The sequence below is a fragment of the Giraffa tippelskirchi genome, chromosome 9 (genome assembly GCF_054371585.1).
Source record: "Giraffa tippelskirchi isolate mGirTip1 chromosome 9, T2T-mGirTip1v1.2.pri, whole genome shotgun sequence".
NCBI lineage: Eukaryota > Metazoa > Chordata > Mammalia > Artiodactyla > Giraffidae > Giraffa > Giraffa tippelskirchi.
Genome location: NC_137283.1, coordinates 31,224,510 through 31,251,993, shown reverse-complemented (window position 1 = coordinate 31,251,993; position 27,484 = coordinate 31,224,510). Strand labels below are relative to the sequence as shown.

Sequence of the window (27,484 nt, the reverse complement as noted above, 5' to 3'; positions counted from 1 at the left end):
ACAAATTACTACACACTTATCATCTTAAAACAACACAATTTATCCTCTTCCAGTTCTGTAGCACAGAAATTTGACACACTGAGACAGAAGCCTCAGTGGGATGAAATCAAGGTATACGCAGTGCTGTACTCCTTATGGAGTCTCTAGGGGACAATACTTGTCTTTTCCAGACGTCTGCTGCTAGAAACCTTACTATTGCAAGCACATCGCCCTGTCCTGCTGTTGCAGGGAGCCTTCCATTGCAATCTTATTGAAATTAAGTATAAGTTATGAATTGATGTTGTTGAAATGAGTCAGGAAGCATAAGAGGGGAACAATTTCTAAGATACCCATGAAAAGGATAAGGACTTTTCCAACTTCATCTGCTGCTAGAGGCCACTGTCTTGCCACACTCCATCTACCATCTGCCCAAAGATATTCTCCCATTGCTCAGCTACTAGTTTGTCCAGAGACAAAACGTTTGGCAATCCATGGCAGCAAAGGCAGGACTTGGGCGGTTTTGTCTCTGTTTCCACTCTGAGTTGGTGCAGAGGAACGTCTATAGTAAGGCAGAGATCATTTAGTAATGTCTGGTTTGATGACTTCCGGTAGAAATCTGATAAATGAACTGGGTGCAGCCATCAAAATATTCTAAAAGCTAATAATTTCAAACCAAAGCATTTAGTAGGATATGAAAAAAAAAACAAAGCACATTACTCATAGGAAGTTAAATTCAATATGTTGCTATTAAAAATGTATACCAAAAACTGACCTCATTTTGGTTCAGTATTTTCCGATACTCTGTACTCCGTGCAAGAATGGTCACTTGAATTTTTCCACCCTGTGAAAAAGGCAAAATATTGCTGTATATGCCTGGACAGATAAATAAACAAAACTTAAAATGGGATTTGCACCAAGAGATAAAACTCAATAAGGACACCTTTATGGGACTGTTTTTTATCCCTTTTAGCCTGATTTCTTCACAGTTCTCCCAGGGGATAAAAATGTACTCATGTTAGCCACAGAAGGCAAAACACATTCATTACACAACTTCTGTTTGTTTGGGTATATTTGGGGGCAGAGGATGTGTGGGCTGGGTGGGAGCTCGGGAGAGGAAGGGGAGAGATAGGGAAAGGAAAAGAAAAAAAAAGTACATTCTTCCACTATCTCTTAGTTTATCAAAATTTCCTAGGTTGTTGACATCTGATTTCAAATTACTCCAGGTGAGAATTTCTGGTTAACCCAGAAAACACTGTCTGCTGATGATCTCCTTTTCCTGTAAAGATGATACTGACTTTTATCAGGGGGTGAAAAGTTGAACCCACCTCCGAAACCATAATGTAGCCATTACCTTGGGACCCTCTTGTGTGATGTTCAGTCTGTGCAGTACATGCTGGGAAAATGCCCTGAATAACCCAGTATTTTGACACCCAGAGATCTACAATAAAAAACAGTATTTCCCATTACAATGAGTAATTTCTGCATTACTATTTAAGATGTTCTCAAGTTATACATAAGTACTATCTTAATGGCCATCATCAAAAAATCTACAAATAATAAATTCTGGAGAGGATATGGAGGAAACAAGGCCCTCCTACACTGTTGATGAGAATGTAAACTGATACAGTCATTATGGAAAATGGTATGAAGATTCCTTGAAAAACTAGTAATAAATCTACCATCAGTTCAGTTCAGTCACTCAGTCCAACTCTTTGCCACCCCATGGCCTGCAGCATGCCAGGCTTCCCTGTCCATCACCAACTCCCAGAGCTTGCTCAAACTTGCGTCCGTCAAGTTGGTGATGCCATCCAACCATTTCATCCTTCATCATCCCCTTCTCCTACTGCCTTCAATCTTTCCCAGCATCGGGTCTTTTCAAATAAATCAGTTCTTTGCATCAGGTAGCCAAAGTATTGGAGCTTCAGCATCAGTTCTTCCAATGAATATTCGTCCATTCCAATCCATTTTAGTTCACTGATTTCTAAAATGTTGATGTTCACTCTTGCCATCTCCTTTTTGACCACTTCTAATTTACCACTGATTCATGGACCTAACATGCCAGGTTCCTATGCAATATTGCTCTTTACGCATCGGAATTTACTTCCATCACCAGTCTGGGTCTAGGTCACCTACCATATGACCTAGCAATCCCACTACTGGGCATATACCCTGAGAAAACCACAATTCTAAAAGACACATATACCCCAATGTTCACTGTGGCAATATTTACAATAGCCAAGGCATGGAAGCAATCTAGATGTCCATCAACAAATGAATGGATAAAGATGTGGTACATACATACAATGGAATGAAAAGAAACGCATTTGAGTCAGCTGTAGTAAGGTGGATGAATCTATAGCCTCTTACACAGAATGAAGTAAGTCAGAAAAACAAGTATCATATATTAACGGATATATGGAATCTAGAAAAATGGTACTGATGAAAACCTAGTAGAGAATGGACTTGTAGACATACCAGGGGAAGATGAGAGTGATATGAATTGGGAAAGTAGCAATGACATACATTCACTATCACGTGTAAAATAGATAGTTAGTAGGAAGTTGCTATATAACACAGGGAGCCCAGTCTGGCACTCTGTGATGGCCTAGAAGGGTGGGATAGGGGGAGGGGAGGGAGGCTCAAAAGGGAGGGGGTGTGTGTGTATGTGCATATATATATATATATATATATAATTGTGACTGATTCACATTGTTGTGTGGCAAAAACCAATACAACATTGTAAAGCAATTTTCCACCAATTAAAAATTTTTTTTTAAATTTTTCTTTTAAATGTTATCTTAAAATCCACCAAGAATCAATTCTCTGAATATGACTGTCAGCCACAGATGACATGCTTACCAGAGGGGTGTTATAGAACAGCCCATATCTCATCCGAGGAAGCAAGGAAAAAATAGCTTCTTTAAAACATACCTAAGAATGGAGATATTTTAAAAGGTAAGAGAATTATCATCTGCATCCTTCACACTAAAACAGAAATTTTTTAATAGAAAAAATTAATCTCTATTTTGCATTAAAATACTTTGGTTAGCTAATTATTTCAATCAAATGGCATTCATATTTTCAGAAAAGTTATGGGGAAAAGTTTTTAAAAGCTACATGGTTAAAATAATCATGATGATTCTAGCTATTACAAAGAAACTAAGGAGTTAGAAATCAATGATAATAGCTCATAGAAACCCAGATTAAATATTTATTTGATGAGTGAGTCATTGGTAATGACAGTTATTTACAGGCATTTCAGTAAAGCTTCCAGTACCCTTTTGGAGTCATAAGTTTTCAAATGTATAACATCATAATCAGTAAATGCTTTCCACGTGTCGGAGAACAGGTCACCATATCCATAGGAGCTCTGAAAGTGGAAACAAAGTAAGTTAGGGAATGTGGCTAAACCTGGCTTTTCAAAAACATCAGAAAACACCTGAATTAGCTTGTTAGTGAACCAACAACCTGAAACACAGTTCATAAAATCCATAGAAGAAAAATGGTTTTTCATCTTGGGCCTGAGCAAGTCCCTAATTTGATGCAATAGCATCAGAAATAATCATCACAATTATAATCTCAGTCTACTAAACATGTTTTCTTTTTCCACCCCAGCCCTTTTTATTCTTATGTCCTTGAAACTGGAATCATTGTGGGGTTTTTTTCTGTGAATTTTCTATCCAAACCACACAACACACAGATACATCACCTCTTACACACCAGAACATGCACAGGGAGCAAAACTCATCAGAGCACACAGAATGCACTTTTGGAAAGAAATCTGAGCACTTATGCAATCTAGAAACATAGTACTGAGACCCTATTTACAGAGAAGAAAAGGAGATGCAGATGTAGAGGAAGGACTGGTGGACATAGCAGGGGAAGGAGAGGGTAGGACAAACTGAAAAAGGAGCACTGACATACATGCACTGTCATATGTAAAACAGTATCTAGTGGGAAGCTGCTATACAACAGAGAGCCTAGCCTGGCACTCTGTGATGACCTAGAGGGGTGGAATGTCAGGCAGATGGAGGCTCAAGAGGGAGAGGACACACAGACACACACACACACACATACAGTTATGACTGATTCATGTTAACATATGGCAGAGACCACCACAACATGGTAAAGCTATTATCCTCCAAGGAAAAAAATGTCTGAGAGTAAGAAAATGCTTTGAAAGTTTTAACATTAAAAATATTATGTTAGTAACTCTAGGAAATGATCTCCCTACTGATTAATGAGTAATATTTGATAATTCCCTTTGACATTAATAAGAGTAATGGCAATAATAATAGTATCTTGCATACTTCCTACATCCCAGGCACTGTTTTAAGAACTTGACATTATTAACACATTAAACCACTGTACTAACTTCATGAGTGAGGGAATACCATTATCCCTATTTTACAGATGAGGAAACTGAGACAAAGTTAAAGTAATCTGCCTCAACTGTAGAACTGCTGGGTTTACAGAGCTGGGATTAAATCCAGTCTCTTTGGTTCCAGACTCCGTACGAGTAACCTGTATGTGGCAGAACTAGTTCTTTCTGGACATTTACCAAATGCATTTCATTTTTGAAAAGTAGAAATTAATTACTACTCCATCAGCTGAAGGAAGGAGGTCAATTTATTTCAAAATGGTAGAATTTAGATGGAAAAACTCAGCCAAAAGAAATAAGAAATACATACTGAAGGGTTACATTCAAGGCCTCCAGCTAGTTACACATGATGTTCATTATGTCCATGTCTTTTTATCTTTACAGCATTCTTTTTTTTCCAGATTTTGAAAATTTTATGTTGCACATATTTGAGTCATTTCAAAGGTATTGAGAACTGTTAGATGTGATGATAAAAAATAAAAATTCTTTCCCTCAATGGGTCTCCAGTGCTGTTCTAATAAAGGCCCTTCTCAACACCATCAAAAATTACATGTTCATGTTTTGGTTAAATAATAAATAAAGGGTAATTAAAGAAGTGATTCTAGGCAGTTTCCTGAGATAAAATACTTGTGATGAAATAAGATGAAATAAGGAAAATTTAATAATAAAATACAGTGATCCTGACTGGGCCCTTTTCAGAGACAGCATGTGTTATTCAGTAGTAACCACCTCAAGATGCTTCTTTTTCCACATCCCTCAAATTCAAATGATTTGCCACAGAGGAAGGAGGGACTTTTCCAGTCTTATGTTGAAGAATATTTGGACAGTCTTAAGATGACATAAAATTTCCTCCTGTGTATATCTCACACGTAAGACAATCTATGACTTAGAAATTCCCCTTATAGGAATCTGCCCTTCAGAAATTCTAGGATGACTGTGTAAAGGTACATGTATATGAAAAAGACGTTCAGGACAGAATTTCTGTAAAGAGCAAGGAACTGGAAACAATTAAATGTGACCAGAGTAGGGGCAGAGGGAAATACATGTACTAAGGCATCCCTGGTGGCTCAGGCCGTGAAGAATCCACCTGCAATGTGGGAGATCTAGGTTCGATCCCTGGGTTGGGAAGATCCCCTGGAGGAGGGCATGGCAACCCACTTCAGTATTTTTACCTGGAGAATCCCATGGACAGAGGAGCCTGGCAGGCTATACAGTCTATAGGTTCGCAAAGAGTTGGGCATGACTGAAGTGACTTAGCATGCACACACTGGCAAAGACAGGGTTTAGATACTAAAACTGATGTATCTGATGGAAATTTACTGAACTAATGAGTCGGACGTGACTGAGTGACTAACACTTAGACTTTGACTTTAAGGCATCCACCAAACCATCCATTATATCCAGCAAATGGAATAGCATGCAACTATTAATAATAAAGAAATAATCCTCCTAAATGTGCTGACCTGGAAATATGCCCACTACATAATGTTAAGTCAGCAACATGAGAGAATATATTTTATCTTCTATAAGGATACAGACATATTCTTATACAAATTTATACTATATATATATATATACACATCCTTATGTAAGTCCTTGTATAAGTGTTGTATAAAGATATGTTTACATTTATTAAAATAAAGTCTTGCAATAGATTCTCACATATGCTAACCACAATTAACCTTCAAAGGAAATGGAATTGGAGGAGATAAAGGAGACTTTAAAAAAAAAAAAAAACTTTATATACTTCTGGGTTGACTGAACTCATTATAACTTGGTCTTAGTTGTATAATTAAAAATAGTAGTAATAAAACTATACTACACTTCTCAGCACAAGGAAAGGCGGAAGGCCTGCAGTAAGCCCCCTGGTGCTCCTTGTGTAAGAGCAATCCCGCCATGCCCAGAAATGCATCTGCAGGAGTGTCTCTGGGCACGTGGCTCCAGATCAGCAGTCACACTGCCAAGCTTTCAGATGAGAGGGGTGGCCTCAGAGGCTTCCTTGTGGGGAGAGTCTGTAAACTGATCTGAAGTGCAGCACCGCCAGCTCCAAACTCCTCCTTGGGGCACACAGCTCGTCCAGGGCCACGAGGACTGGTTCCAGGGCAACACCATCCACCACAGGGAGGTTCAACTCATGTCAGCCTAGGGTGGCAGAGGTGCTTCCCTGAAGGCCTTCCCAGCAAAAGAGAACCAGGTGGCAGCCACAGGACACCTCACCACCACCCTCAACCTCCCTACAGGCTTCTGGGGGGGGTCTTGATTCTGAAACAACCTAGTACTTGTCTGTCCTGAGGCCCTGACTGGGCCACGAGCAAAGGCCTCTCTGACCAAGAAAACAGGTTCTAAATGGATACACAGAGAGGAGCAGAGGAGGGAGGTCACATCAGGGCGGCCAACTTGCTCAGCTAAATGCACCCTGCGAGTACAGGGCAGTCAAGGTCAGGCTGCACTAATATCATGTGTCCCATTAACTGAGGAACTGGGCAGTCCCATGGTGGCCATGGAGCGTATTCATTCCACCTCAGCAGGCTTAGAGAAGGGGAGGGGTTGTAGACACTGGCTCAGTTTAATTTACTCCACTAGAGGAAGACAAGGTAAAGCATGCAACGAGATACAAGGAAGCTTCTAGAAAACTTTCCATCAACTTAACAAGATCTTCAGGGAAGTACAGGGAGACAAGGAAGCACTGTGGTTGCAAAGGCACAGGTCTGGGGACAGACTGCTTAGATGCGAACCCTGACTCCACCCCTCACCGACTGTGTTGTCTTAGAAATACTACCACCTCAGCTTCCTCATCTATAAAATAAACAAACAAAAACCCTGGCCCACCGAGAGTTGTGAGCGTTAAATATGAGAACATCAGATATAAATGAAAATTAAAAAACCACAACAACCCTGAGTTAATCATTCAGAGCTACCAGGAGCCTGTGCATGGGACCTAGAAACCACAATCATATACAAAAAGAGGAAAGAAAGGGACAGCTGATCCCTTTGCTCAGAAAAACATTTCTAAGAACTAGAACTGTGGTGGCAGCAAAACTGAAACACAAGAGGGAAATGAAAATACGTGCAAAGAAGGAAAGCAAAAAGTGAGCATTAAGTTGCTGAGAATGTTAGAAACAGTTCTCATCAGGCTTGAAATCAAACTATAGGTAGGGCTAGGGAGCCATGATGATGAAAACCTCTTGTCACAGCCCTGCTACCAGCCCCCCATCAGCAAAGAAAGTGTTAACACAACAGTTCCCCTTCTGCAAGACAATCTGACCTCAGTGCACGGTGCAGCTCTGCCCTCTGGAACTGGTCAGCATGCCTCCACTGTGTGCTAGGGCCCATGGCTTGTGATTCTAAAAGACACCTGACGGGTACACTGAGTGTGGAGGGAACAGAGCTCAAGGACTCCTGTAACTGGCTTGCCTCTCGGGTGGCGTGGCCAATGCAGTTGTTTCAGAAGATCCTGGCCCTGGGGGACCTGTACCTGTCCCAGGGGAAATCACATCTCCCTGCACCTGACCTGTGCTGTACAGGCTGCAAGGAGTCCTGAGAAGCAGTGCCTAATGCTGCCCTGCCAGCAAGCTGTAGTTCCCCTGCACCATCCTTCTCAACAGACTTGGAGTAAGAGGGGGGCCTGTGAGCGTCCTGAGCACTGGACTGTCTGGGTGAACCTAAGGTGACTTCTCGGTGGGTGTTCCCACTTCCCAGGTGAGGCAGCCCCTCTCGTGCACACTATATACCATGTGTTCTCCAGCCCACTGTCACGGCTAACATTCAGAGCACACGTGCTATGGATCAGCCGCTGTGACTGTTAGCACACAATATGCTTTATCCTCAAAACGACACTGAGGTAGACACTGTAATTCTCCCATTTTACAGGTGAGAGTACCAGGGCAACTTTGGGATGACCTTGGCCAGTGGAAGGGCCAGCTATAGGAAAAAAACAAGTGAAAGGCAGGTAAAGAAAGAGAAGAGGGAAGAAAAGATGTACTAAAAATAAATAAGCCCATAGCAGATGTGAGTCAAATCGTGTAGCTACATGCAGGCCTCACACTCAGATACACGTAGCACAGCCTGGCACGAAGCAGGAAACAACAGGGAAGGTGCAGTGAAACAAAATGGATGGCAATCACCAGAGGCCAAGCTGTGAACAGAGGCAGGCTCTCCCCACCCAGGGATCACAGTTTAAATGAATGATGATCTTTTATGCTCGTCTCAGAGGCACCCTGAGCTCAACCTCCTCAAAGCATGGAAAGCAAGCTTCTACAACCTCATTCTAAATTTCAAACACGTGTGCATCTTCCCATATGTATTGTGGTTGTGGTTCAGTCACTCAGTTGTGTCTTGACTCTTTTGCGACCCCATGGACTGTAGCCCGCCAGGCTCCTCTGTCCATGGGATTCTCCAGGCAAGAACACTGGAGTAGGTTGTCATTCCCTCCTCCAGGGGATCTTCCTGACCCAGAGATCAAACCCACATCTCCAGCACTGGCAGGCGGATTCTTTAGTACTGAGCCACCAGGGAAGCCCAGCCACATGTATTCCTACACGTAAATTCATCCACACAGACACATTCACACCATCTGCACATGCATGAATACGTGTGTGTACATGTGTAGATGTAAGTGTGTGCATCTTAGAAAATTCTATTACATAAGATCAGAGTCAAACCAGTACTGAGCAAGATAAAGACAGCACTGAAGCAGAAAGCCAGTTCTTACTTACCGTGTCCCACATCACGACGTACACGTCTGTGCTAAAGGAATTGTTAATGTGCTGAGTAATGTAAAGATTGATGAAATCACAGAAGTGGTGATACATGTTAACACCTAGGAATGGAAAAAAAAAAAAAAGAAATTCATGTCCATTGACCCCAAAAGAAACGATTACACAATTTTTATTCTACCCCATCTACTTACAGTATGGTAGAATTTTAGCTGAAATGAACTGGTGGAAAATTAACAGTTTTCCAAACATAAAATGATCAATACACAAGTAGGCCTCAGTTGACAGACTGATTATGCTCAAACATTCATTTTCAAATCGATTATGTGAAAATTAGGAATGCATTTTCCTTACACACTAAGAAACAAATGATCATTAAGTTCCCAGAAAAAGTAACAGAGGTTTGTTTAACTCAACATGAGAACTATAGAGCCATAAAGACTAATCACTATTTTTATGGTCTTTTATTTTTTAAAATCAATCGACACCTGCTTATGATGGTACTGGCAATGATGGCAACTATTAACATTTTGGTATTTTTCATTCCTGTCTCTTTTGCTCCTTTTAACCACTACTTATAAAAATATTGCTTCTAGGGAAAACAGTAACCAGTTATCATTTAAAGAGCTAAAATCTCACGTCCTAATTAAAAGTGTTGAGAACTCTGGACTCAGAAGAAGAGGCTGAATTATGAGCAACATTCTCAGGTAAGTCTGTAAACTTCAAAGCTTCAGCTTCTCTACTGGAAATAGGAAGTCAATATACTTAGATGCCAGCTTTTAGGTAACATACCTAAAGGAGCCAGCCAAGTGCTGGCACAAGTGAAAACTTAGACTAGCTGGAGCGTGCTGGGTCAAAGAGGAAAAGGGAGGGCGGTGCTGTTCTTTGTAAATTCCTAAGTCCGGCATTCATAAGAAACAAATGTATAAATCTAAATGGGATGTAATTCTAAGAACTGACACCTTAAAGGAAACGTCAATTAAAAGATAAACAGTGACTTTCAAAAGCAGAAATCATAAAGTATTCTGACTTGACTCCTATAGCAAATAATAACACTGTGTGCCAGAAACTAAGAGGAAAAAGGATTCCATTTATAAAAGTCAGGTCATTACACTGTACACCTTCAACATAAACAGTGCTGGATGTCAATTATATCTCAACAAAGGAAAAGGAAAAGAAAAAATTACTCCCTTCTTTTTAGACCAGTATCTTAGATGAATGTTTGGAAGGACTTTTTTATTTTCACCCAGAAAAATCCTGCCAAAGAGCACATTTTCGAATAAACAAGGAAAATGATGTCTTATGATAAGCTGTCTCCTTTTCCCAGATTAGCACACAGCCCGCATTAGCTTCTCATGAATCGTTCAGCAACTTCATAGCATTTACTGAGGGAGACACAATGCACAAAACAGCAATTGGTGCCAGGAGGATTTATACAAGAGGGAGGAAACACAGGCTCTGTCCTCAAGAAACAGGCCCCACTGGAGTATTATTCTGTGGAATGCTCATTTTTCTCAAGGTAAGGGTTAATATGGGGGCGTCCCCGGTGGCTCAGTGGTAAAAGAATCTACCTGCCAATGCAGGAGTCATGGGTTCGATCCCTGATCTGGGAAGATCCCACACACCGCGGAGCAACTAAGCCTGGGCTCTAGAGACCATAAGCCACAACTCCTAAAGCATTTCACCCCTCCTCCTCGTCCTTCTTCTCCCCCCGGCACTACCCTAGAGTCTGTGCTCCGCAACAAGAGAAATCACTGCCAACGAGAAGCCCGGGCACTGCCACCAAACAGTAGTCCCCACTTGCCACAACTAGAGCAAGGCCCGTGCAGCAACAAAGAGCCAGCACAGTCAAAAATAAACAAATGAAATAACATAAATTATTTTTTTTAAAAAGAGTGAAAACGGTTTGATGTTATGTTTATGAGATTTGCTCACCTGTTTAAGAAAAAAAGAGTTAATATGAGAAGGAATGTGGGCTGATAGTGTTAAGTTGGAAGAAAAAGGCAGAGTTATAAACACAGGAAAGAAAGGATGCCAATCTACCCTAGCCTATTATTCCAACTTTATATCCTTTATTGCATAAGTAGCTACATAAATTCAACCATTTGCACATGTTCAACCCTTCCTCAGACAGATCAGTGTTTTCTTTGCTCCATTTTAATCTGCATATTTTAAAAATGTGTTGGGACCTTGAACACAGCATTTTTACCGGCTCGCATTTCTAAAACCTAAACCTGTCTGATTTCTGAACCTCAGGCTTTGTCATGTAAGAATTACGACTTCAGGAAGTGGAGCACACTAAAAATATGATCAATAAATTAGAGGAATTCTGAAATATTCGTGACAGGGGGCTCTCTATATTTCATCGTAAGCCCAGCCTCTCATGAATTTGGATGTGATGTGGCACAGAAATCTCCATTTCTTGTAATGAGAAGGATAATCAGGTACGATTTGTGTTTCTTCTCTCCAGGGCAGCAAGTTCACAAAGCAAAAGCTGTGCTTGCATGTGGAGAATTAGACGTTTTAACTGTAAATAGGACAATAATTTCAACTTTTTTTTTTTTCAAGAACATATGCCAGGGCTAACTTCCAAAAGAATTTCAAGTTAGCTTTAGTCATGGAGACAGTATCAGAAAGTCCGCCTGAAGAGGCCACGAGCCTCTTTCCCACCTACACTGCATACAGGGCTCTTAATTTTTAAAAAGTTCTATTGAAGCATCAGCTGTATCAAGGGATTAGAGAAAACACATGGGGTAAATTTAGTTGCAAAAGGGGTACCCAGGCTTTCTATGTTCATCTTTTGATTTTCAGTGAGTTATTTGACAACGATGTGAAAGCTTCTTCTAGCATGCCAGGACATAAAACAGTGGGAAGTTCAAATTAGTTCACTTTTTCAAGAGAAGAAAGCAAAAAGTAAATCTACTGTTCAACGTCACATTGCTACCATTGTTCAGTCCCTAAGTCATGTGTGACACTTTGCGACCCCACGGACTGCAGCATGCCAGGCTTCCTTGTCCTTCACTGTCTCCTGGAGTTTGCTCAAACTCATGTCCATTGAGTTGGTGATACCATCCAACCACCTCATTCTCTGTCGTCCCCTTCTTCTCTCACCCTCAATTTTTCCCAGCCTCAGAGTCTTTTCCAATGAGTCAGTTCTTCACCATCAGGTGGCCAAAGTATTGGAGCTTCAACTTCAGCATCAGTCCTTCCAATGAATATTCAGGGTTGATTTCCCCTCGGATTGACTGGTTTGATTTCCTTGCTGTCCAAGGGACTCTCAAGAGTCTTCTCCAGCTACCGCAATTCGAAAGCATCAATTCTTCGGCACTCAGCCTTCTTTATGGCCCAACTCCCACATCCGTACATGACTACTGGAAAAACCATAGCTTTCACTATATGAACCTTTGGCAGCAAAGTGATGTCTCTGCTTTTTAAAACACTGTCTAGGTTTGTCATAGCTCGTCTTCCAAGGAGCAAGTGTTTTTTTAATTTTGTGGCTGCAGGCACCATTTGCAGTGATTTTGGAGCCCAAGAAAATAAAATCTGTGACTGTTTCCACTTTTTCCCATGTATTTGCCATGAAGTGCTTCCCAAAGTTATAGGAACACATATATCAACAAAAAGGAACAAAGCCACGTTAACCAATAAATAAAATAGACAAATTAACTTCTCACCTGCATCTAGTTTCATGAAGTAGGTTGGTTTTTCGATAACAATCTCACACTGGGCATCTTCTACAGGTCTGAAGTTGAGCTCAGTGTAGCTCTGTAGCTCCGCAAACCTGGAATTAAGAATCAGGAGATGCTTTCAAAGGGCTCCTCCTGGATCTCTTGTTGCAATACTGTAATTCAGGATCGGTTCATTAGGTGAGTTTTATTTCCAGAAAATACTCATAAACACATGTGAAACTTCTCAAACTTACTAATACTTATGCAGTTTGATATCAATTTTAATGTTAAGACAAGAAACAAAAATGATTTTAAATTTCAGCCTAATGTGCAAGAGCAACTGGGAACATTTCTGACAAAGAAGAAATTTCCACAGAGAGTTGGCGAAAAAAATCTACCAGTAAAGTGGAAAGATTCAGAAAGGTTTCTTGCAGTCTGGCAAGGCTCAGAAGGAACACTGACCCAGAAAACCTTTTTGGATTCTGAGAAAGATGGTGTTCCAAAAATTATCAAGTACCTTGGGAAAAGCTGCAGACAACTACATTTCCCAGAAGAAAGAAAACTCTGTTTCTCGGAAAACCACTTCTGAAGCCACTTGGTACAATTTTCTTCCATATAGAAGACGACAATCACAAGTTAACCTACAGATCATTTGTAAACTTTTTATCTTTGAGACTATATGTGACATAAGACAAGTACCAAAGAGATCTTTTTAAAACACGCATAACGCTAAAATATTTATTCCAGTGGTTTCAAAAATATGTCCACAAATTTTTCGATACTTCTCCCTTCCAGAGGTGGAGATGAATTCCCTGCCCTGGAGGGTGAGCTGGACTTAGTGATTCACTTGTAAGGAACAGAATATGGCAGAAGTGATGGTGGTCACTGTCGGTGTGACCATTAGGGTATAAATACAAAGACTGAGGCCTCCATTTGGGGCCATGCTTACACGTGCTCTCTCTCAGACAACACGATCTTGGGGAAGTTGGGGGCCAGGCTGTCGGCAGCCTCAGGGAGAGGCCCATATGGTAAAGACATGACACCTCTAGCCAACAAGCAGAGAAGAAAACCTAAAGGTAACAGTTACATGAGTGAGTTTAGGAAATAGATTCTACAGGCTCAGCTGTGCCTGAGCCACACAGCTAAGCTGCCCCCAAATTCTGGCTGTCAGAAACTTCGTGTGATAAAAAATGTTCACTGTTTTAAGCTGCTAAATGTTTGAGTAATTTATGATACAGCAATAAATAATTAAAATTAATATACCTTAGGGAACTATCATGATATCAAAAGATACTAGGAAACAAATATCAAATATTTGATTTTGGATCTCAGATATCAAAGTGTACTAGGAATAGAAACGCCCACTAGAAAATAAGAACGCCTACTACAAAAGTCTCTTACGTGAAGGAAGATCTTGCACTGCAAACTCTTAACATGCCACATAAATCTGTGAAAGACAGTTTTCCTGAACAGTTTTCTTAGCATGAACGTTTGACATCAAAAATGAACACTCAAAAAAAAAAAGAACACTCTTTGAGATAAACCTTAACAATTTTTTTTTGGATCTGTCTCTTTTTAAAGCAAAGGAAATAAAGGCGAAAATAAATAAATAGGACCTAAGTAAACTTAAATGCTATTGCACAGCAAAGGAAACCCTCAATGACATGGAAAGACAACCTGAAGAAAGGGAGAAAATATTTACAAATGATACGACCGATAAGAGGTTAATATCTAAAATATATCAACAGTTCATACAACTCAACATCAAAAAACCAAATAACTCAATTAAAAAATGGGCAGAAGACTATAGAAATTTCTTCTAAAGACAACATACCGATAGCCAACATGAAAAGATGATCAACATCACTAATGAAAACATGATCAACATCACTAATCATTCAGGAAATGCAAATCAAAATCGCATCTGTCAGAATGGTTATCACCAAAAAGAACACAAATAGCAAATACTAGCGAGGATGTGGAGAAAAGGGAAACTTCATTCACTGTTGGTGGGAATGTAAATTGGTGCAGCCACTGTGTAAAACAATATGGAGCTTTCTCAAAAAAATAAAAATAGAGCTACCATATGACCCATGAATTCCACTCCTGGGTATATATCTGAAAAAAATGAAAACACTAATTTGAAAAGATACCTGCACCCCAATGTTCGCAGCAACGTTATTCACAATTGCCAGGATATGGAAGCAACCTATGTGTCCATCAAAAGATGAATGGATGAAGAAGATTATATACATATATAATGGAATACTAGATGTGACAGTTGATCCATAAAGAAGGCTGAGCACTGAAGAATGAAAGTGAAAGAGAAAGTCGTTCAGTCACAGTCGTGTCCGACTCTTTGTAACACCTAGGCTATACAGTCCATGGTATTCTCCAGGCCAGAATACTGGAGTGGGTAGCCTTTCCCTTCTCCAGGGGATCTTCCCAACCCAGGGACTGAATCCAGGTCTCCCGCATTGCAGGCGGATTCTTTACCAGCTGAGCCACAAGGGAAGCCCAAGAGTACTGGAGTGGATAACCTATCTCTTCTCCAGAGGATCTTCCCAACCCAGGAATTGAATCGGGGTCTCCTGCATTGGAGGAAAATTGTTTACCAACTGAGCTATCAGGGAAGCACTGAAGAATAGATGCTTTCAAATTGTGGTGCTGGAGAAGACTCTTGAGACTCCCTTGGACAGCAAGGAGATCAAACCAGTCAATCCTAAAGGAAATCAACACTGACTACTCATTAGAAGGACTGCTGCTGAAGCTGAAACTCCAATATTCTGGCCACCTGATGCAAAGAGCCAACTCACTGGAAAAGACCTTGATGCTGGGAAAGACAAGAGGCAAAAGGAGAAGGGAGTGGCAGAGGATGAGATGGTTAGATAGCATCACTGACTCAATGGACATGAACCTGAGCAAACCCTGGTAGATAATGGAGAACAGAGGAGCTGGGTGTGCCACAGTCCATGGGGTTGCAAAGAGTTGGACATGACTTAGCAACTGAACAACAGCAACAACAAGTAGTGGAATACTACTCAGCCATAAAAAAATTTAACAACATGGATGGACCTGGAGGGTACTATGATTAGTGAAATAACTCAGAGAAAGACAAATACTGTATGATATCACCTATACGTGGGCTGTAAAAAATAAAACAAAGTAGTGAATATAACAAAAAAGAGACTCACAGATACAGAAAACATTAATGGTTACAACTGGGAGAGGGAAGTGGGGAGGGGCAAGACAGAAGTAGGGGATTAAGAGGTACAAACAGATATAAAAAAGTTATAAGGAAATATTATTGTACAACCCAGGAAATATAGCCAATATTTTATAATAACTAAGTATTGAGTATAACCTTTAAAAATTGTGAATCCCTATATTATATACTTATATAATATTGTATATCAACTATATCTCACCAAAAAGAAAGAAAATGAACATTATGAGTGTCCTGTATGACTATAAAGGGAAGCATGACAGTTTCCAGGATGGAACAGTTTCTTTAGTGACTGTGACAGTGGTTACATTTACCTAAACAGATGATATAAATTTTACTGAGCTCTACATCCAAAAAAATAAAGAATGCATGGAAGTACTGATAATATTCAAATGTGTTTATTTAATAACATTGTACCACATATACACAATGGAATATTACTCAGCTATTAAAAAGAATGCCTTTGAATCAGTTCTAATGAGGTGGATGAAACTGGAGCCTATTATACAGAGTGAAGTAAGTCAGAAAGAAAAACACCAATACAGTATATTAACGCATATATATGGGATTTAGGAAGATGGTAACGATGACCCTGTATGTGAGACAGCAAGAGACACAGATGTAAAGAACAGACTTTTGGACTCTGTGGGAGAAGGCAATGGTGGGATGATTTGAGAGAATAGCATTGAAACAAGTATATTATCATATGTGAAACAGATCGCCAGTCCAGGTTCAATGCATGAGACAGGGTGCTCAGGGCTGGTGCACTGGGATGACCCTGAGGGATGGGATGGGGAGGGAGGTGGGAGGGGGCTTCAGGATGGGGGACACATGTACACCCATGGTTGATTCATGTCGATGTATGGCAAAACCACTACAATATTGTAAAGTAATTAGCCTCCAATTAAAATAAATTTTAAAATTTAGAAAAATAAAAAAATAACATTGTACCAATGTCAATTTCCTGCTTTGGATTACTGTGCTATGCTTATTTAAGATGGTATCATTAGAGGAAGCTGGGGTAAGAGTACAATGGAAATTCCTTGTACTATTTTTAAACTTCTTATGCTACTTTTTAATTATTCTTCAATGTCTATGACTCAAGTTATCTTAAAATAAAAAGCTTTTAAAGTGCCCAAACTCTCTAATTTCCAGAGATAGTAAATGTCTTGACAGATCTAATTTAATATTCAAAAAATTTTAAATCAAAATGTGTACTTCAATCTATCTAAAGTTTAAAAAGCTTATGAAAGGTGCTTAAAATCAGGGTAGTGTTTATCTTTGGAAAGGAGGATGGGGTTTGCATTTGGGAGAGAGCCTGGGTAGATGATGGTCTAATTCTGACCCAGGTTAAGAGTTACTCAAGTGGGTTTACATTTTCAAAATCCAAACTGTACATTTCTCTATATGCTTGGTATCTGCTTTAATAAGTGTGTATTTTTTAAAAACATATTCCCTAAAACACATGCAGCAATTATGAGGAGCTAAAAAAATTCATTTTTGAACTTTTTTGTTAGCAAACAGTAAATATTGTGTCACTTCCTAATATTTTATGAACACATACTTAAGTCAAATACAACTGATGATTCACTCTGGAGCCACCACTCCCCAGGAGCTCAGGCCAAATTATTCACAAATGGAGTAACATTTTCCATTTAGAGTCCCTACCAAAATTAGTAAGCATCAAAAATAAACACAAATACTTCAGAAATATATTCCCGCCCCCCCAACAAAAAAATTCTTACCAAGACTGCAGAGGGCTTTTGCGCTGACCTTGAGACATCAACGAATGAATGTCAAGTTTACAGTGTCCTCCAATTTCCCCACTCTGGACAAAATCTTCCTTGAATCTAGTGGATAACAAAAAATTGAGTTTAGAATTTTTTTTCACATGACTCAGGCACACAGGTTATAACTAAAGTGGTCTGCCAATTTCCATAATCAGTTTTTCATTAGAAGTTAACTCTTGTAATAGAACATTTCAAATTTCTACAAAAAGTAGCAAAATTGTATCTAATGTAGCCATCACATAGATTCATAATGATCAACTCATTATAACAGGTGTGGGTCATTCAGCTCCCTCTCCCATTCTCGAACCTCATCACCATATTATTAGGAAGCAAATCCAAGGCATTTTTCTGGACCTGTAAATATTTCAAGATTTTCCTTAGATTTTAACATCCACCACTGAAGTACCTGTCATGGTTTCTCTTGATGTTTCTTAAATCAAGGTAGATATTGGTGGCTCTGCAGTACTGAAGGTAACGGGAACACACCAGACTTGAGTCATTCTGAAATAAGGTGGAGAAACAAGAAAAAGATAACTGTGAGCATTAACGCTTCAAGGACACACCCAGACTTGCTAGACATCAAGCTAACAGCATGTAGCCTTCAGGTTCAAACCACACGCTGTGGGGAATACTTCCCAATGATGCTTCTGTTTAAGAATTTTCCTCCCTGGGAGGCATTGCCCAAGCATACTTTTGCCAACTTGCACACTTTTAGGTTACTACAAAGAACTCCCAAATGTTCTATTTCTATAACCTTCAAACTTTAAAGAGCCCAGAGTTGTATTTATGGTTCAGTTTAACTTCATGAGAAAAAAAGAAAAGGGCACTCAGAACCCTCACTACCCTCCCAGCTGTGTGAAAAAGCATTTTCAAAGAAGAGCCAAAGGAAACAGGGAAGAAGGCACATGCCACAGACCTTAAAATGCAAGGCAGGAAGGGCTGCTTGTCAAATACGAGTTCCTTTCAGCAAGCCTTTCCCCAGTAGTTTAGCAGTAAAGAATCTGCCTGCAATGTAGGAGATGCAGGAGATGTGAGTTCGATCCCTGGGTCGGGAAGATCCTTTGGAGGAAGGCATGGCAACCCACCCCAGTATTCTTCCCAGGAAAACCCCATGGACAGAGGAGCCTGGTGGGCTACAGTCCACGGGGTCGCAAAGAGTCAGACACAAATGAAGTGACTGAGTATGCATGTAGGCAAAGGAGTTTAAAAGTCAACCGTGGAGCCTGTTTCTACTTCTGCCACATGTGTTGAAAGAGGGATAGCTTCAAAAACTTTTATCTGCTCTGGGTTGTACTTGAGATTTAAATGCCATTTTGTTGCTTTTCCCATAACTCCCAATTGACCCTTAATGGCCATTAACCTTGACCCACATGGTGTTTTAGAATCTGGAGTTGGTAAGGGGTCACACCCTGATAGCAAAAAACCTATCAAAGCAGATCTTGGTGAGGAAAGCATTTTGCAAATCACCTTGGAAGAGTGTGCAACATGGGGTTGAGGCTCTTTCCTGCCCTTTTCCACATGAACAGCTAGACTCCAGCAAAAGTATAAACTACTGTCTGTTAAAGACACCTCACAGCAGTGCAGGTTAATGCCTTGCCTGAATCTTCTGGTACAGGCACCTTGCTAGAATCACTTAAAGTTCTATCGTGTGACACCCTTCCAAAGCACTACAGAGCATATATTCACTTTTGGAATGCAAGTGATTTGAATATTTTTTGGTTTCTTAGACTGCCTGGAGATAACAGAGACTCCTGAGATGTCAGAGGCTTGGGCAGAGTTCAGGAACATCAGGTGGACCTTAATCCTAGGTGCTTATGATTCTCTGGGGCTTTAAAAAACTATCACTGAGCGCTTTGCTGTGAGCCTGGCCCTGCATGGAGCATTTTTCAATGAGGAATCTCATTTCAGCTTTACCACAAGCTGTAAAACAGGCATGGCTTTAAAGCAGAAGAAACTGAACACAGAAAAGGTTGGGTGCCCTTTCCACAGATCAAGAATTGAACCCCGTAGCCCATTCTCCTTATTACCGCAAACTGCCTCCTGACAATGTGTTTGTTTTATCACTGAGTGCAATGGGGTATGAGTGAAAGCACAAGAAAAAGATCTGCATTTTAATTCTAGAAAGATTGAAGGCAAAAGGAGAAAGGAGCGGCAGAAAATGGTTAAATAGCATCACTGACTCAATGGACATGAACTGATGACATGAACTCTCGGAGACAGCAAAAGATAGGGAAGCCTGGTATGCTGCGGTCCTTGGGGTCACAAAGAGTTGGATGCAACTTAACAACTTAACAACAGCAACAACAGAATTGTAGAAGATCACAGTTAGTAGCTGTGTGGTCTTCGACAGGTTGCTTAACATTTCTGAGGACTCAGTTTTCCTCTCTAGTCCAACAGCACCAATAATACCTGCCCTGCCTATCTGTTATACTGTTCGTGAGAATCAAGCCAGATAACACATACTGAAAAGCTTTTTGCAAAATGTAAAGTGCCAAAAAATACAGAACAGCATGGTGGGAGTGTATCACCTGTCCCAAACTACCAGCAAGGAAATTTATAAAGATGTAATTCATCAACTTACTTTCTTTAGTGTATGTTGGGGGGAATAATTAATTCTAAAACTAGAAATATTTGACCTACCTCAAAATATGACCATCTGATATGTGTGTGAAAACAAGGACATGGCTTCCAACTTGGTTTTGGAAGTTAAATAAAACTGTAAGCCAATAAAAATATGTGAGGGTGAGGGTTTCCTCTCATAGTGCCCTCTAGCTTGTATTTATATTACAATCTAACCATTACAAGTGCAGGGAATTAAGAAGAACAAAGTATTATGTATAAAACAAGCTAAAAGGATATATTGTACAACACAAAGAATATAACCAATATTTTGCAATAACCATAAATGGAGTATAACCTTTAAAAGTGTGAATCTGAATCAATATATTGTATATCTGTAACTTATATAATATGATACATCAACGATACCTCAATAAATAAATGAATAAATAGATACCACAGGTATTTTTAAATAAACATCTTCACTTATGAAGGGGTTGAACATCCACCTTTTCCTTCGGCTGGCAGAGCACATGGAGCTCCTCCAGACGCTCTCCGGCATATCCGAAGTCGGCTTGCTTCCAGAATATTTCCTGGGCTGATTCAAGAGTGTCCGTCCTATTTGCAAACAAAACAATTCTGTGATATTCAACTTTTTACTTTTTCTGGACCTTAAATTTTCTAAATGTTACATTGCTAGAAGTCAGTCATTATTTTCTTAAGTAAACTACCATAATTTTAAAAATCTACCCCTCACTACATGAGGTTACCAAAGTAAGTTATTTATAGACTTACTCCCTGATAATAAACATACACAATGGAAATGGATGTAGTCAGGATCATCTGGAACTGAAGACAATGAACTGTTAATTACTGCATTTTCTTTGCCCCATTAACCCTCCCTGTTTTGGAAATACTGATTATACTTTACTCTCTTCTCCAAAACCAAAGTCAGCCATCCATCTCTTTTCTTAGCATATGGTGAAGAAAAGTATTTTCTGTAAACCATACTGTTTTATCCCTCTGGCAGAGGAGATGAGAGATATTTCTGACCCAGTGGGAGACAGTCAAGACAAATGAAATTACTCATGAATGTGTAAGCAAATTAATATCTCAAGGAATTATTATCTAATACCAAAAGAGTCTAGCTGGGAATTGATGTTTCAGCATACACTGCAGAGAAAGGAGACAAGTACAGGGCAGGAGGGATTCCATCCAGAAACTTACCATCCCATATCCACATAGGTGCAAACAGGGTAACCAAATCTGAACTCTGGTCTGCAGGATTTCTCATAACCCCAACAGTACTTCAAATTTTCTAAGTGTTTCTGGAACATAAGAGGTGTGTGTTGAGACTGGTCTACCTTCTGACTTTCAGAGAGGACTCACAGATTTTTTTTTTCCATGAAAAAAACAAATCTTTCTAGAACTTTCACTTTTACATTTTATAATACGTACTCATGAAAGAGAAATAAGTAAATTCTAAGAAAAGCAGTCTTGAAATTCTTAACAGCAATTATCTTTAGTCACCAATCCCTCCCCTACCAGGTCTGTTTTCCAAACAAAAGTCTGGGTTTTAGCTAGACTACCACAGATCATTTGAATTGGGATTTTTTTTTACTTAACATTTTTTATTGAAGTATAGTTGAAATTTACAATGTGTTAATTACTGTTCTGTAGCAAACTGATTGAGTTATATATATATACACATACATATTCTTTTCTTAAATCTTCTTTTGCATTATGGTTTATCATAGGATACAGAATACAGTTCTCTGTGCTATACAGTAGGACCTCGTTGTGTATCCATTCTCTATAGAAAAGTTTACATCTGCTAACCCAAAGCTCCCACTCCATCCCTCCCTCAACCCCCTTGGCTGAATTGAAACTTCTTGAAGCAGCTTAATGAAGTCAAGTGAGTAAACTGATTCTAAAATCAGTCCCAAGAGAGTAATAAAAAATGGAATTTCTATCACCAAAAGGATCACTGAATGGATCAGCAGCTTTATTGATTGATCAAGACCAGCAGAGACCCCGGAATACTTATAGCTCTACAGCCCTTGGGGGACACACAACTGCTGCGGGCCAGGAAGCTCAGCAGGTTGTTCTGTGAGGCCCCTGGGGGCAGTGCCAGCTGGCTTCCCAGCCCAGCCTGTCCACATGCTTCCTGTGCCAGCACCATGGGAAAGGAAATGGCTCACAATGCCCCGCTTTGATCTCTGAGGCCTCGTGAGATGCCTGAATGGGCTCCAATTTGAAACCTTTCCAACAACTCTGAAACAGAAGGAAGGCCACAGTAACAGTCTTAATTATGGAGAGACAGAGGTGTAGGTGTTATTACCAAAATGAAGTGCTGAGAGATCCTCTTAAGTGCAATTTAAGAAAAGAGAGGTGTGAAATTCTTCAGTTACTTTTAACTACATATTCTTTCCTGCATCAAATCTAATTCATTTCATTTACAGACTAGACAAACTGTACAGACTGCCTATTTCTTTTACTAGTGATGTAGATTTGTAATCTCACCCTTGTGAGCGGGACATACTTCTAAGCAAAGTTGAGTCACTAAGAAGCATGAGATGAAATACAAACATCGACTGACCCACAGTTACAACCAGGAGTCTACCTGCAGATTCAAGTTATGATGGGGGAACTAGTAAACTAGCCTCAATTGCAACCTTTTAAAAATATGCAAGAAGAGGAGAAATAAGATTTACCTTATAAGGACAATGTGAGTCTTTCCTGCAGACTGTGGCAATATGCCTGTTATTGTGCAAAAAGAAGGGAATATGCTCTTCTGGCAGGCGGAGGCTGGCATAGTTGAACAGAGGGATGGTTGGAATGCCATCGGCCTGGGGAGGAGCCTTGTCTTGGCCACTTAGGGGGACCTCAGAAAGCAATGCTCCAAAGACAAGCAGCATGAACATAGCAACCTCCAAACCTAAAGGTCAAATTGATAACATCCTCATTAAGACAGAGCCTTCAAAGTCAAAGGGGTTAAGGGTTAAGTACAATTATAACTAACTTCACTACTTTACTGAATAATGTTCCTTTACTCAACAAATACTGATTGGACACTTGTTGTAGGTCAGGCACTGTGTCAGGAGCTAGGTATATGGTGGTGAATAAAACAGGAAAGACCCCTGCTTTCATGGAACTTGGAAGCTAGTGCAGTAGATATAAAATAAACAACCAAATAAACAACTTCAGATGATGACAAGGGCTGTGAATCAAATAAACCAAGGGCCAGCGCATTTTTTTCTGGAGTCAGGTAGTAAATATTTTTGGCTTTGTAGGTGCAGATAGTGTCTGTGCCCACCAGGAAAGCAGCCATAGTTATGCTAGGAATGGGGGGCTGTGTTCTAATAAAACTTTATTTACAAAGATGGGAGGAGAACCTTGACAGGACCCTGTTTGCTGATGCCTGAGTAAGTCAGGTAATATGATAGATAACATAGTTCGCTAGTTAAGCATGCAAACTTTGAATGTGGCTGCAGCTTTCTAAGATGTATGACCTTCAGCAAGTTATTTAACCTTGCTGTGCCTAGGCTTTTCCATCTGTTAAATGGAAATCAGAATAACCCTTTCTCATAGGACTCTCGAGAGGTAAATATGTAGGCAACATGTCTAGATATACCTGGCATGTTAAATGCTATGTTAAGTGTTTCTTAAATAAAAGTTTAAAGCTACACGGAATGGGGCAGGGTTGCTAAGTAACATTTAAGCTGAGATCTACATGATGCGGATCCAGGAAAACATGCCAGGAAGAGAGAAGAAAGGAAGTACAATGGGTCCGAGCAAGTGTGTACCTGCTAGATTAAAACTAACAATCACTGAAGTATGTGAAAATATGCTGCGTGCCAGGTACTCTGCTAAGTACAAGGAGGCAGCAGGGAATGGGCAGCTGAACACTAAACTAAGCCCTTGTGAAGCTTATCTTTCACTGGGTGTAAGAACAATGATATTAAGAACTAAGACTAAGAAAACTCTAGGAGTGAAATCCAGACAGTCTGCCTCAGAGCTGTACCCTGAAATTCTCTCCATCTGGCTTTAACGTTAAGAAAAGAGATAATGGTCATGAACCTTCCTGAATTTCTAACTCATCCCAGAAGGATTAAATCTCTTAAATCAGATTTTTTTTTTTTTTTTTGGTATTTCACAGATAATAAACATGCCATTTGGGGTTCATTTTAGTGATTTATTGGCTCTAGTTTTTCAAAGTGGTCTTCCCACCAGATGATAAACCCCTAGTAAATATTAGCTGCTTCCCAGCAGGGTGTGCTGTCACTGAAGCGTACTGGAAAAATCCAAAGTTCAAAATCAGCTTTCAATGAATATGGCTGATGGAGACGGGGCCTTTAGAAACAGACTGCTGTGTTCAATCACGTCTCAAGTTCCAAGAGCAAGCAATCATAACTGAACTGTTGGAATGCCAAGAAGAAATCCTTTTCCCCTCTGCAGTAAATACAATGGTTCTTTTAGGTATCCCTAAAGAATATCTTGTTATTTGTAATAAAGGTGACCTGAATTAATATTTTTAGTTGAGACTTTTACCCAATTGTGAGTTCATAACAATTTCACAAAATTTAAAATACATATGAATAGTAACAGTGACTCTAACTATAATGAAAACATTTACCTCTTTAATCCTCAGAACCACCCAGAAGTTGCTGTGATGTTTCAGGTGTGTAAAATCTGTCAGAAAGTAAACACATTACCTTAAAAAGATGTCAAAGAAGACTTTTGCATCCCAGTGATACTCTGAATTAAAAGAAATATTAAGAGAGAAGATAATAAGACAACCTGTAAGCAGAGGGTCTGGCATTTAGTGAGATAAGCCATAACCAGAAAGCCTGGCTTACAAAACCTTTCTCTGCCTTAACAAATACAAGCTACTAAAAGTGAGGTAGCAGGTACAATCCTCAACACAGTAACTTAACAGAAGAGATTCTAACAGTGAGCAGGAAGGAGGTGGCCCACTTCATACAGGCACCAACTGGTACAGGCCAACAGGACATTCAGCAGATAAAACATTCCTAAGAGCAAACAATCCGACTGGTTCTCACCACAGTAATCCGACTCACCAAATGAAATCGCTCCCTGCTTTCAGATTCAACAGGCAGAATGGCCAGTTTCTCCCAGAAATAGGTCATTGTTATGACCAAGTAGACCTTTGGTTAGCCAAGTCCATTGTCTCTACTGAGCTCTAGCCATAACTAAGCGCACGGATCCGTAAACGATTTTTCCGCCAAGGGAAAAACCTAAAGGTTCAGATCAGAAACCTGGCTTTTGCAGAAGGCACGTACCCACTTGCATAAACTAGCAGGAGTGGCTGCTGTGCATGAAAGCACAACCCCAGGGCCTGACAGAGAGCCTTTCCGGGGTTGAGTCCTCTTGCAGGGAGAGCCCCTGAGGGACAGGCGGGCGCACTTCAGGAGATGGGACGCTTTAGCAGCTGAGCTACTTTTTCTTCCTGCGCAAAGCTGCTGGTTCCCCCCACCTCTCTATGGGGATACCATGACTGGATTTCCAGGGGCCTAAGAAAGGCGAAGGGAAAGGGAGAAAGCTTGAAAGAGAATGAGAGGTGAAACTCCGACGGTGACAAGGAACACAGTGGGTGGGATGGGACAACACTCTGTGACAGAGCTTGGAACGTTTACAGAAGCCAGTGGACAGGTGAAAAGTTAAACACATGTGAGACCCACAAGGGCTCCTAAAACGGCTCGCCCCAACTAGCACTAGTTTTACGAGGCAGGAGGTTAGAAAGGGCCTGAGATGGCCAGGTGAGGTCCATCAGCGGTCCGCTACAACGTCTGAGGAGCCAAGGCGGCGGGGTCGGTGGCGAGCGCCCTTCCGCAGCCATGACGCCGCGCTGGGGTTCGAAGCGCAGAGATTCCCGGGGACCACCCGCCCCCCAGCACCGCACACTGCACCCTCCTACCCCAGATCTCAACACGCCTGGGAGGGGCCTGGAAGGAGGCTCCGTCCCGGCCTGGGAAATCCGGTATGCTTCCCTGCGCCCGGCGGGCCCGGGGCTCCGCGCGCCGCGGCAGGCGCCGTGAAGGGGGCCGAGCTCGCGATAACAGGAGGATCAGGTCGGCTTCCCCACGTCCGCCTTCTCGGCCCTCGGACGGTGGAAGACGCGAGCGGACCCGTGGAGAAGCGCCAGCGCGCCGGGAAGCCGCGCCGGGAGCAGGCAGAAGCGCCCACCGCGCGCCCGGGCGAGGCAGAGGGCGGGGGAGGTGAAGATTCCGCGGACCGCGGGGCGAGTCCCACCTGGAGCCTGGGAAGCCGGGGCTGCGGAGGAGGCGGCGGCGGCAGCTCGGGCTGAGGGAGTCGTCATAACCGGCGACTGCAGCTCACCGGAAACCTCTGGCGCCGGAGCCGGGCCAGGGGGCGCCCGGGAGCTGCCGGGACACCTAGGCCGGCCTGCGCGAGGAGCCGGTCCCCGCCCCGCATGGGGTCCTCGGGGCTGGAGCCGGGACCACGCGCGCAGGACCTCACGCGGAGTCAAGGGGCATGGTCCGCGGCTCCCTGCGTTTCCCGCCAGGACGAGAACCTCTGCTGCGACCCCGGCCGTAGCGCCAGGGGAGGAGCAGGACTTTAAGAAACTGGACTGTCCTCCTTGGGAGGTAGCGGAAAGGGGCTTAAGGGACACTACGACCGGTTGCATAGAAAACTGGACTCCTTTCTTCCCGTTGCACTGAGGCGGAGGATTACTGTATCCTTATTTAGCGTAAAAGTTGCCGCCCTCACATTCATTCACCTTGCCTGCTCGTGGTTGGCCGTACTTTCTGGTGGCGAGAATTCTTCGAAGCCTTGTACATTATATAGCAGTACTCTTGTCTTTCTTAGTGACTATCAGAAAACTCACCAGCTCAAATGTCACTTTGTGGAGTTTGACTTTTATCCTTTTATTATAGTTATTTAAATTGCAATGGTTTATTTTACCATACTTATTTGAATGCCCATCTCCCAACTTTTACTCTTGGCACTTTCGGTTCATACAGTATACTGTGTAGTGTAGAGCACAGTAAAGTTGAGCATTAATTACTGCTTCAACTTGAACTGATCAAAGCTGATGTCATCAGAATACATTTATGCTCAGACACAAAGTCACCGTTTTTAAGTACTATGATCATCAGAAAACACAACGGTTTGTTTCTAAA

The 27,484-nt window shown here is 41.2% G+C and overlaps 1 protein-coding gene across 6 annotated transcripts in view; it reads right to left on the bottom strand.

The window, feature by feature from the left end:
- Positions 1-26,671, bottom strand: part of EOGT (EGF domain specific O-linked N-acetylglucosamine transferase) — a 70,514-nt gene extending 43,843 nt beyond the window's left edge. For 4 of the 6 annotated variants that reach the window (XR_014064913.1, XR_014064914.1, XR_014064912.1 and 1 more), the window contains exons 1-13: positions 26,592-26,671; positions 24,955-25,010; positions 23,033-23,256; positions 21,546-21,646; positions 20,828-20,936; positions 18,166-18,260; positions 17,715-17,819; positions 12,750-12,856; positions 9,076-9,179; positions 3,257-3,349; positions 2,839-2,910; positions 1,331-1,417; positions 752-820 (exon numbers count right to left, since the gene is read on the bottom strand). Coding sequence is in view for 2 of the 6 variants with exons in the window: in XM_081528437.1 (XP_081384563.1) it covers positions 752-820; positions 1,331-1,417; positions 2,839-2,910; positions 3,257-3,349; positions 9,076-9,179; positions 12,750-12,856; positions 17,715-17,819; positions 18,166-18,260; positions 20,828-20,936; positions 21,546-21,646; positions 23,033-23,242 (1,152 nt within the window). In the remaining 4 variants the exon portion in view is untranslated. Of the gene's footprint in view, positions 1-751; positions 821-1,330; positions 1,418-2,838; positions 2,911-3,256; positions 3,350-9,075; positions 9,180-12,749; positions 12,857-17,714; positions 17,820-18,165; positions 18,261-20,827; positions 20,937-21,545; positions 21,647-23,032; positions 23,257-24,954; positions 25,011-26,256 lie in introns of all 6 variants that reach the window. The other 2 variants (XR_014064915.1, XM_081528438.1) reach the window with 1 other exon arrangement.
- Between the last annotated feature and the right edge of the window lie 813 nt (positions 26,672-27,484).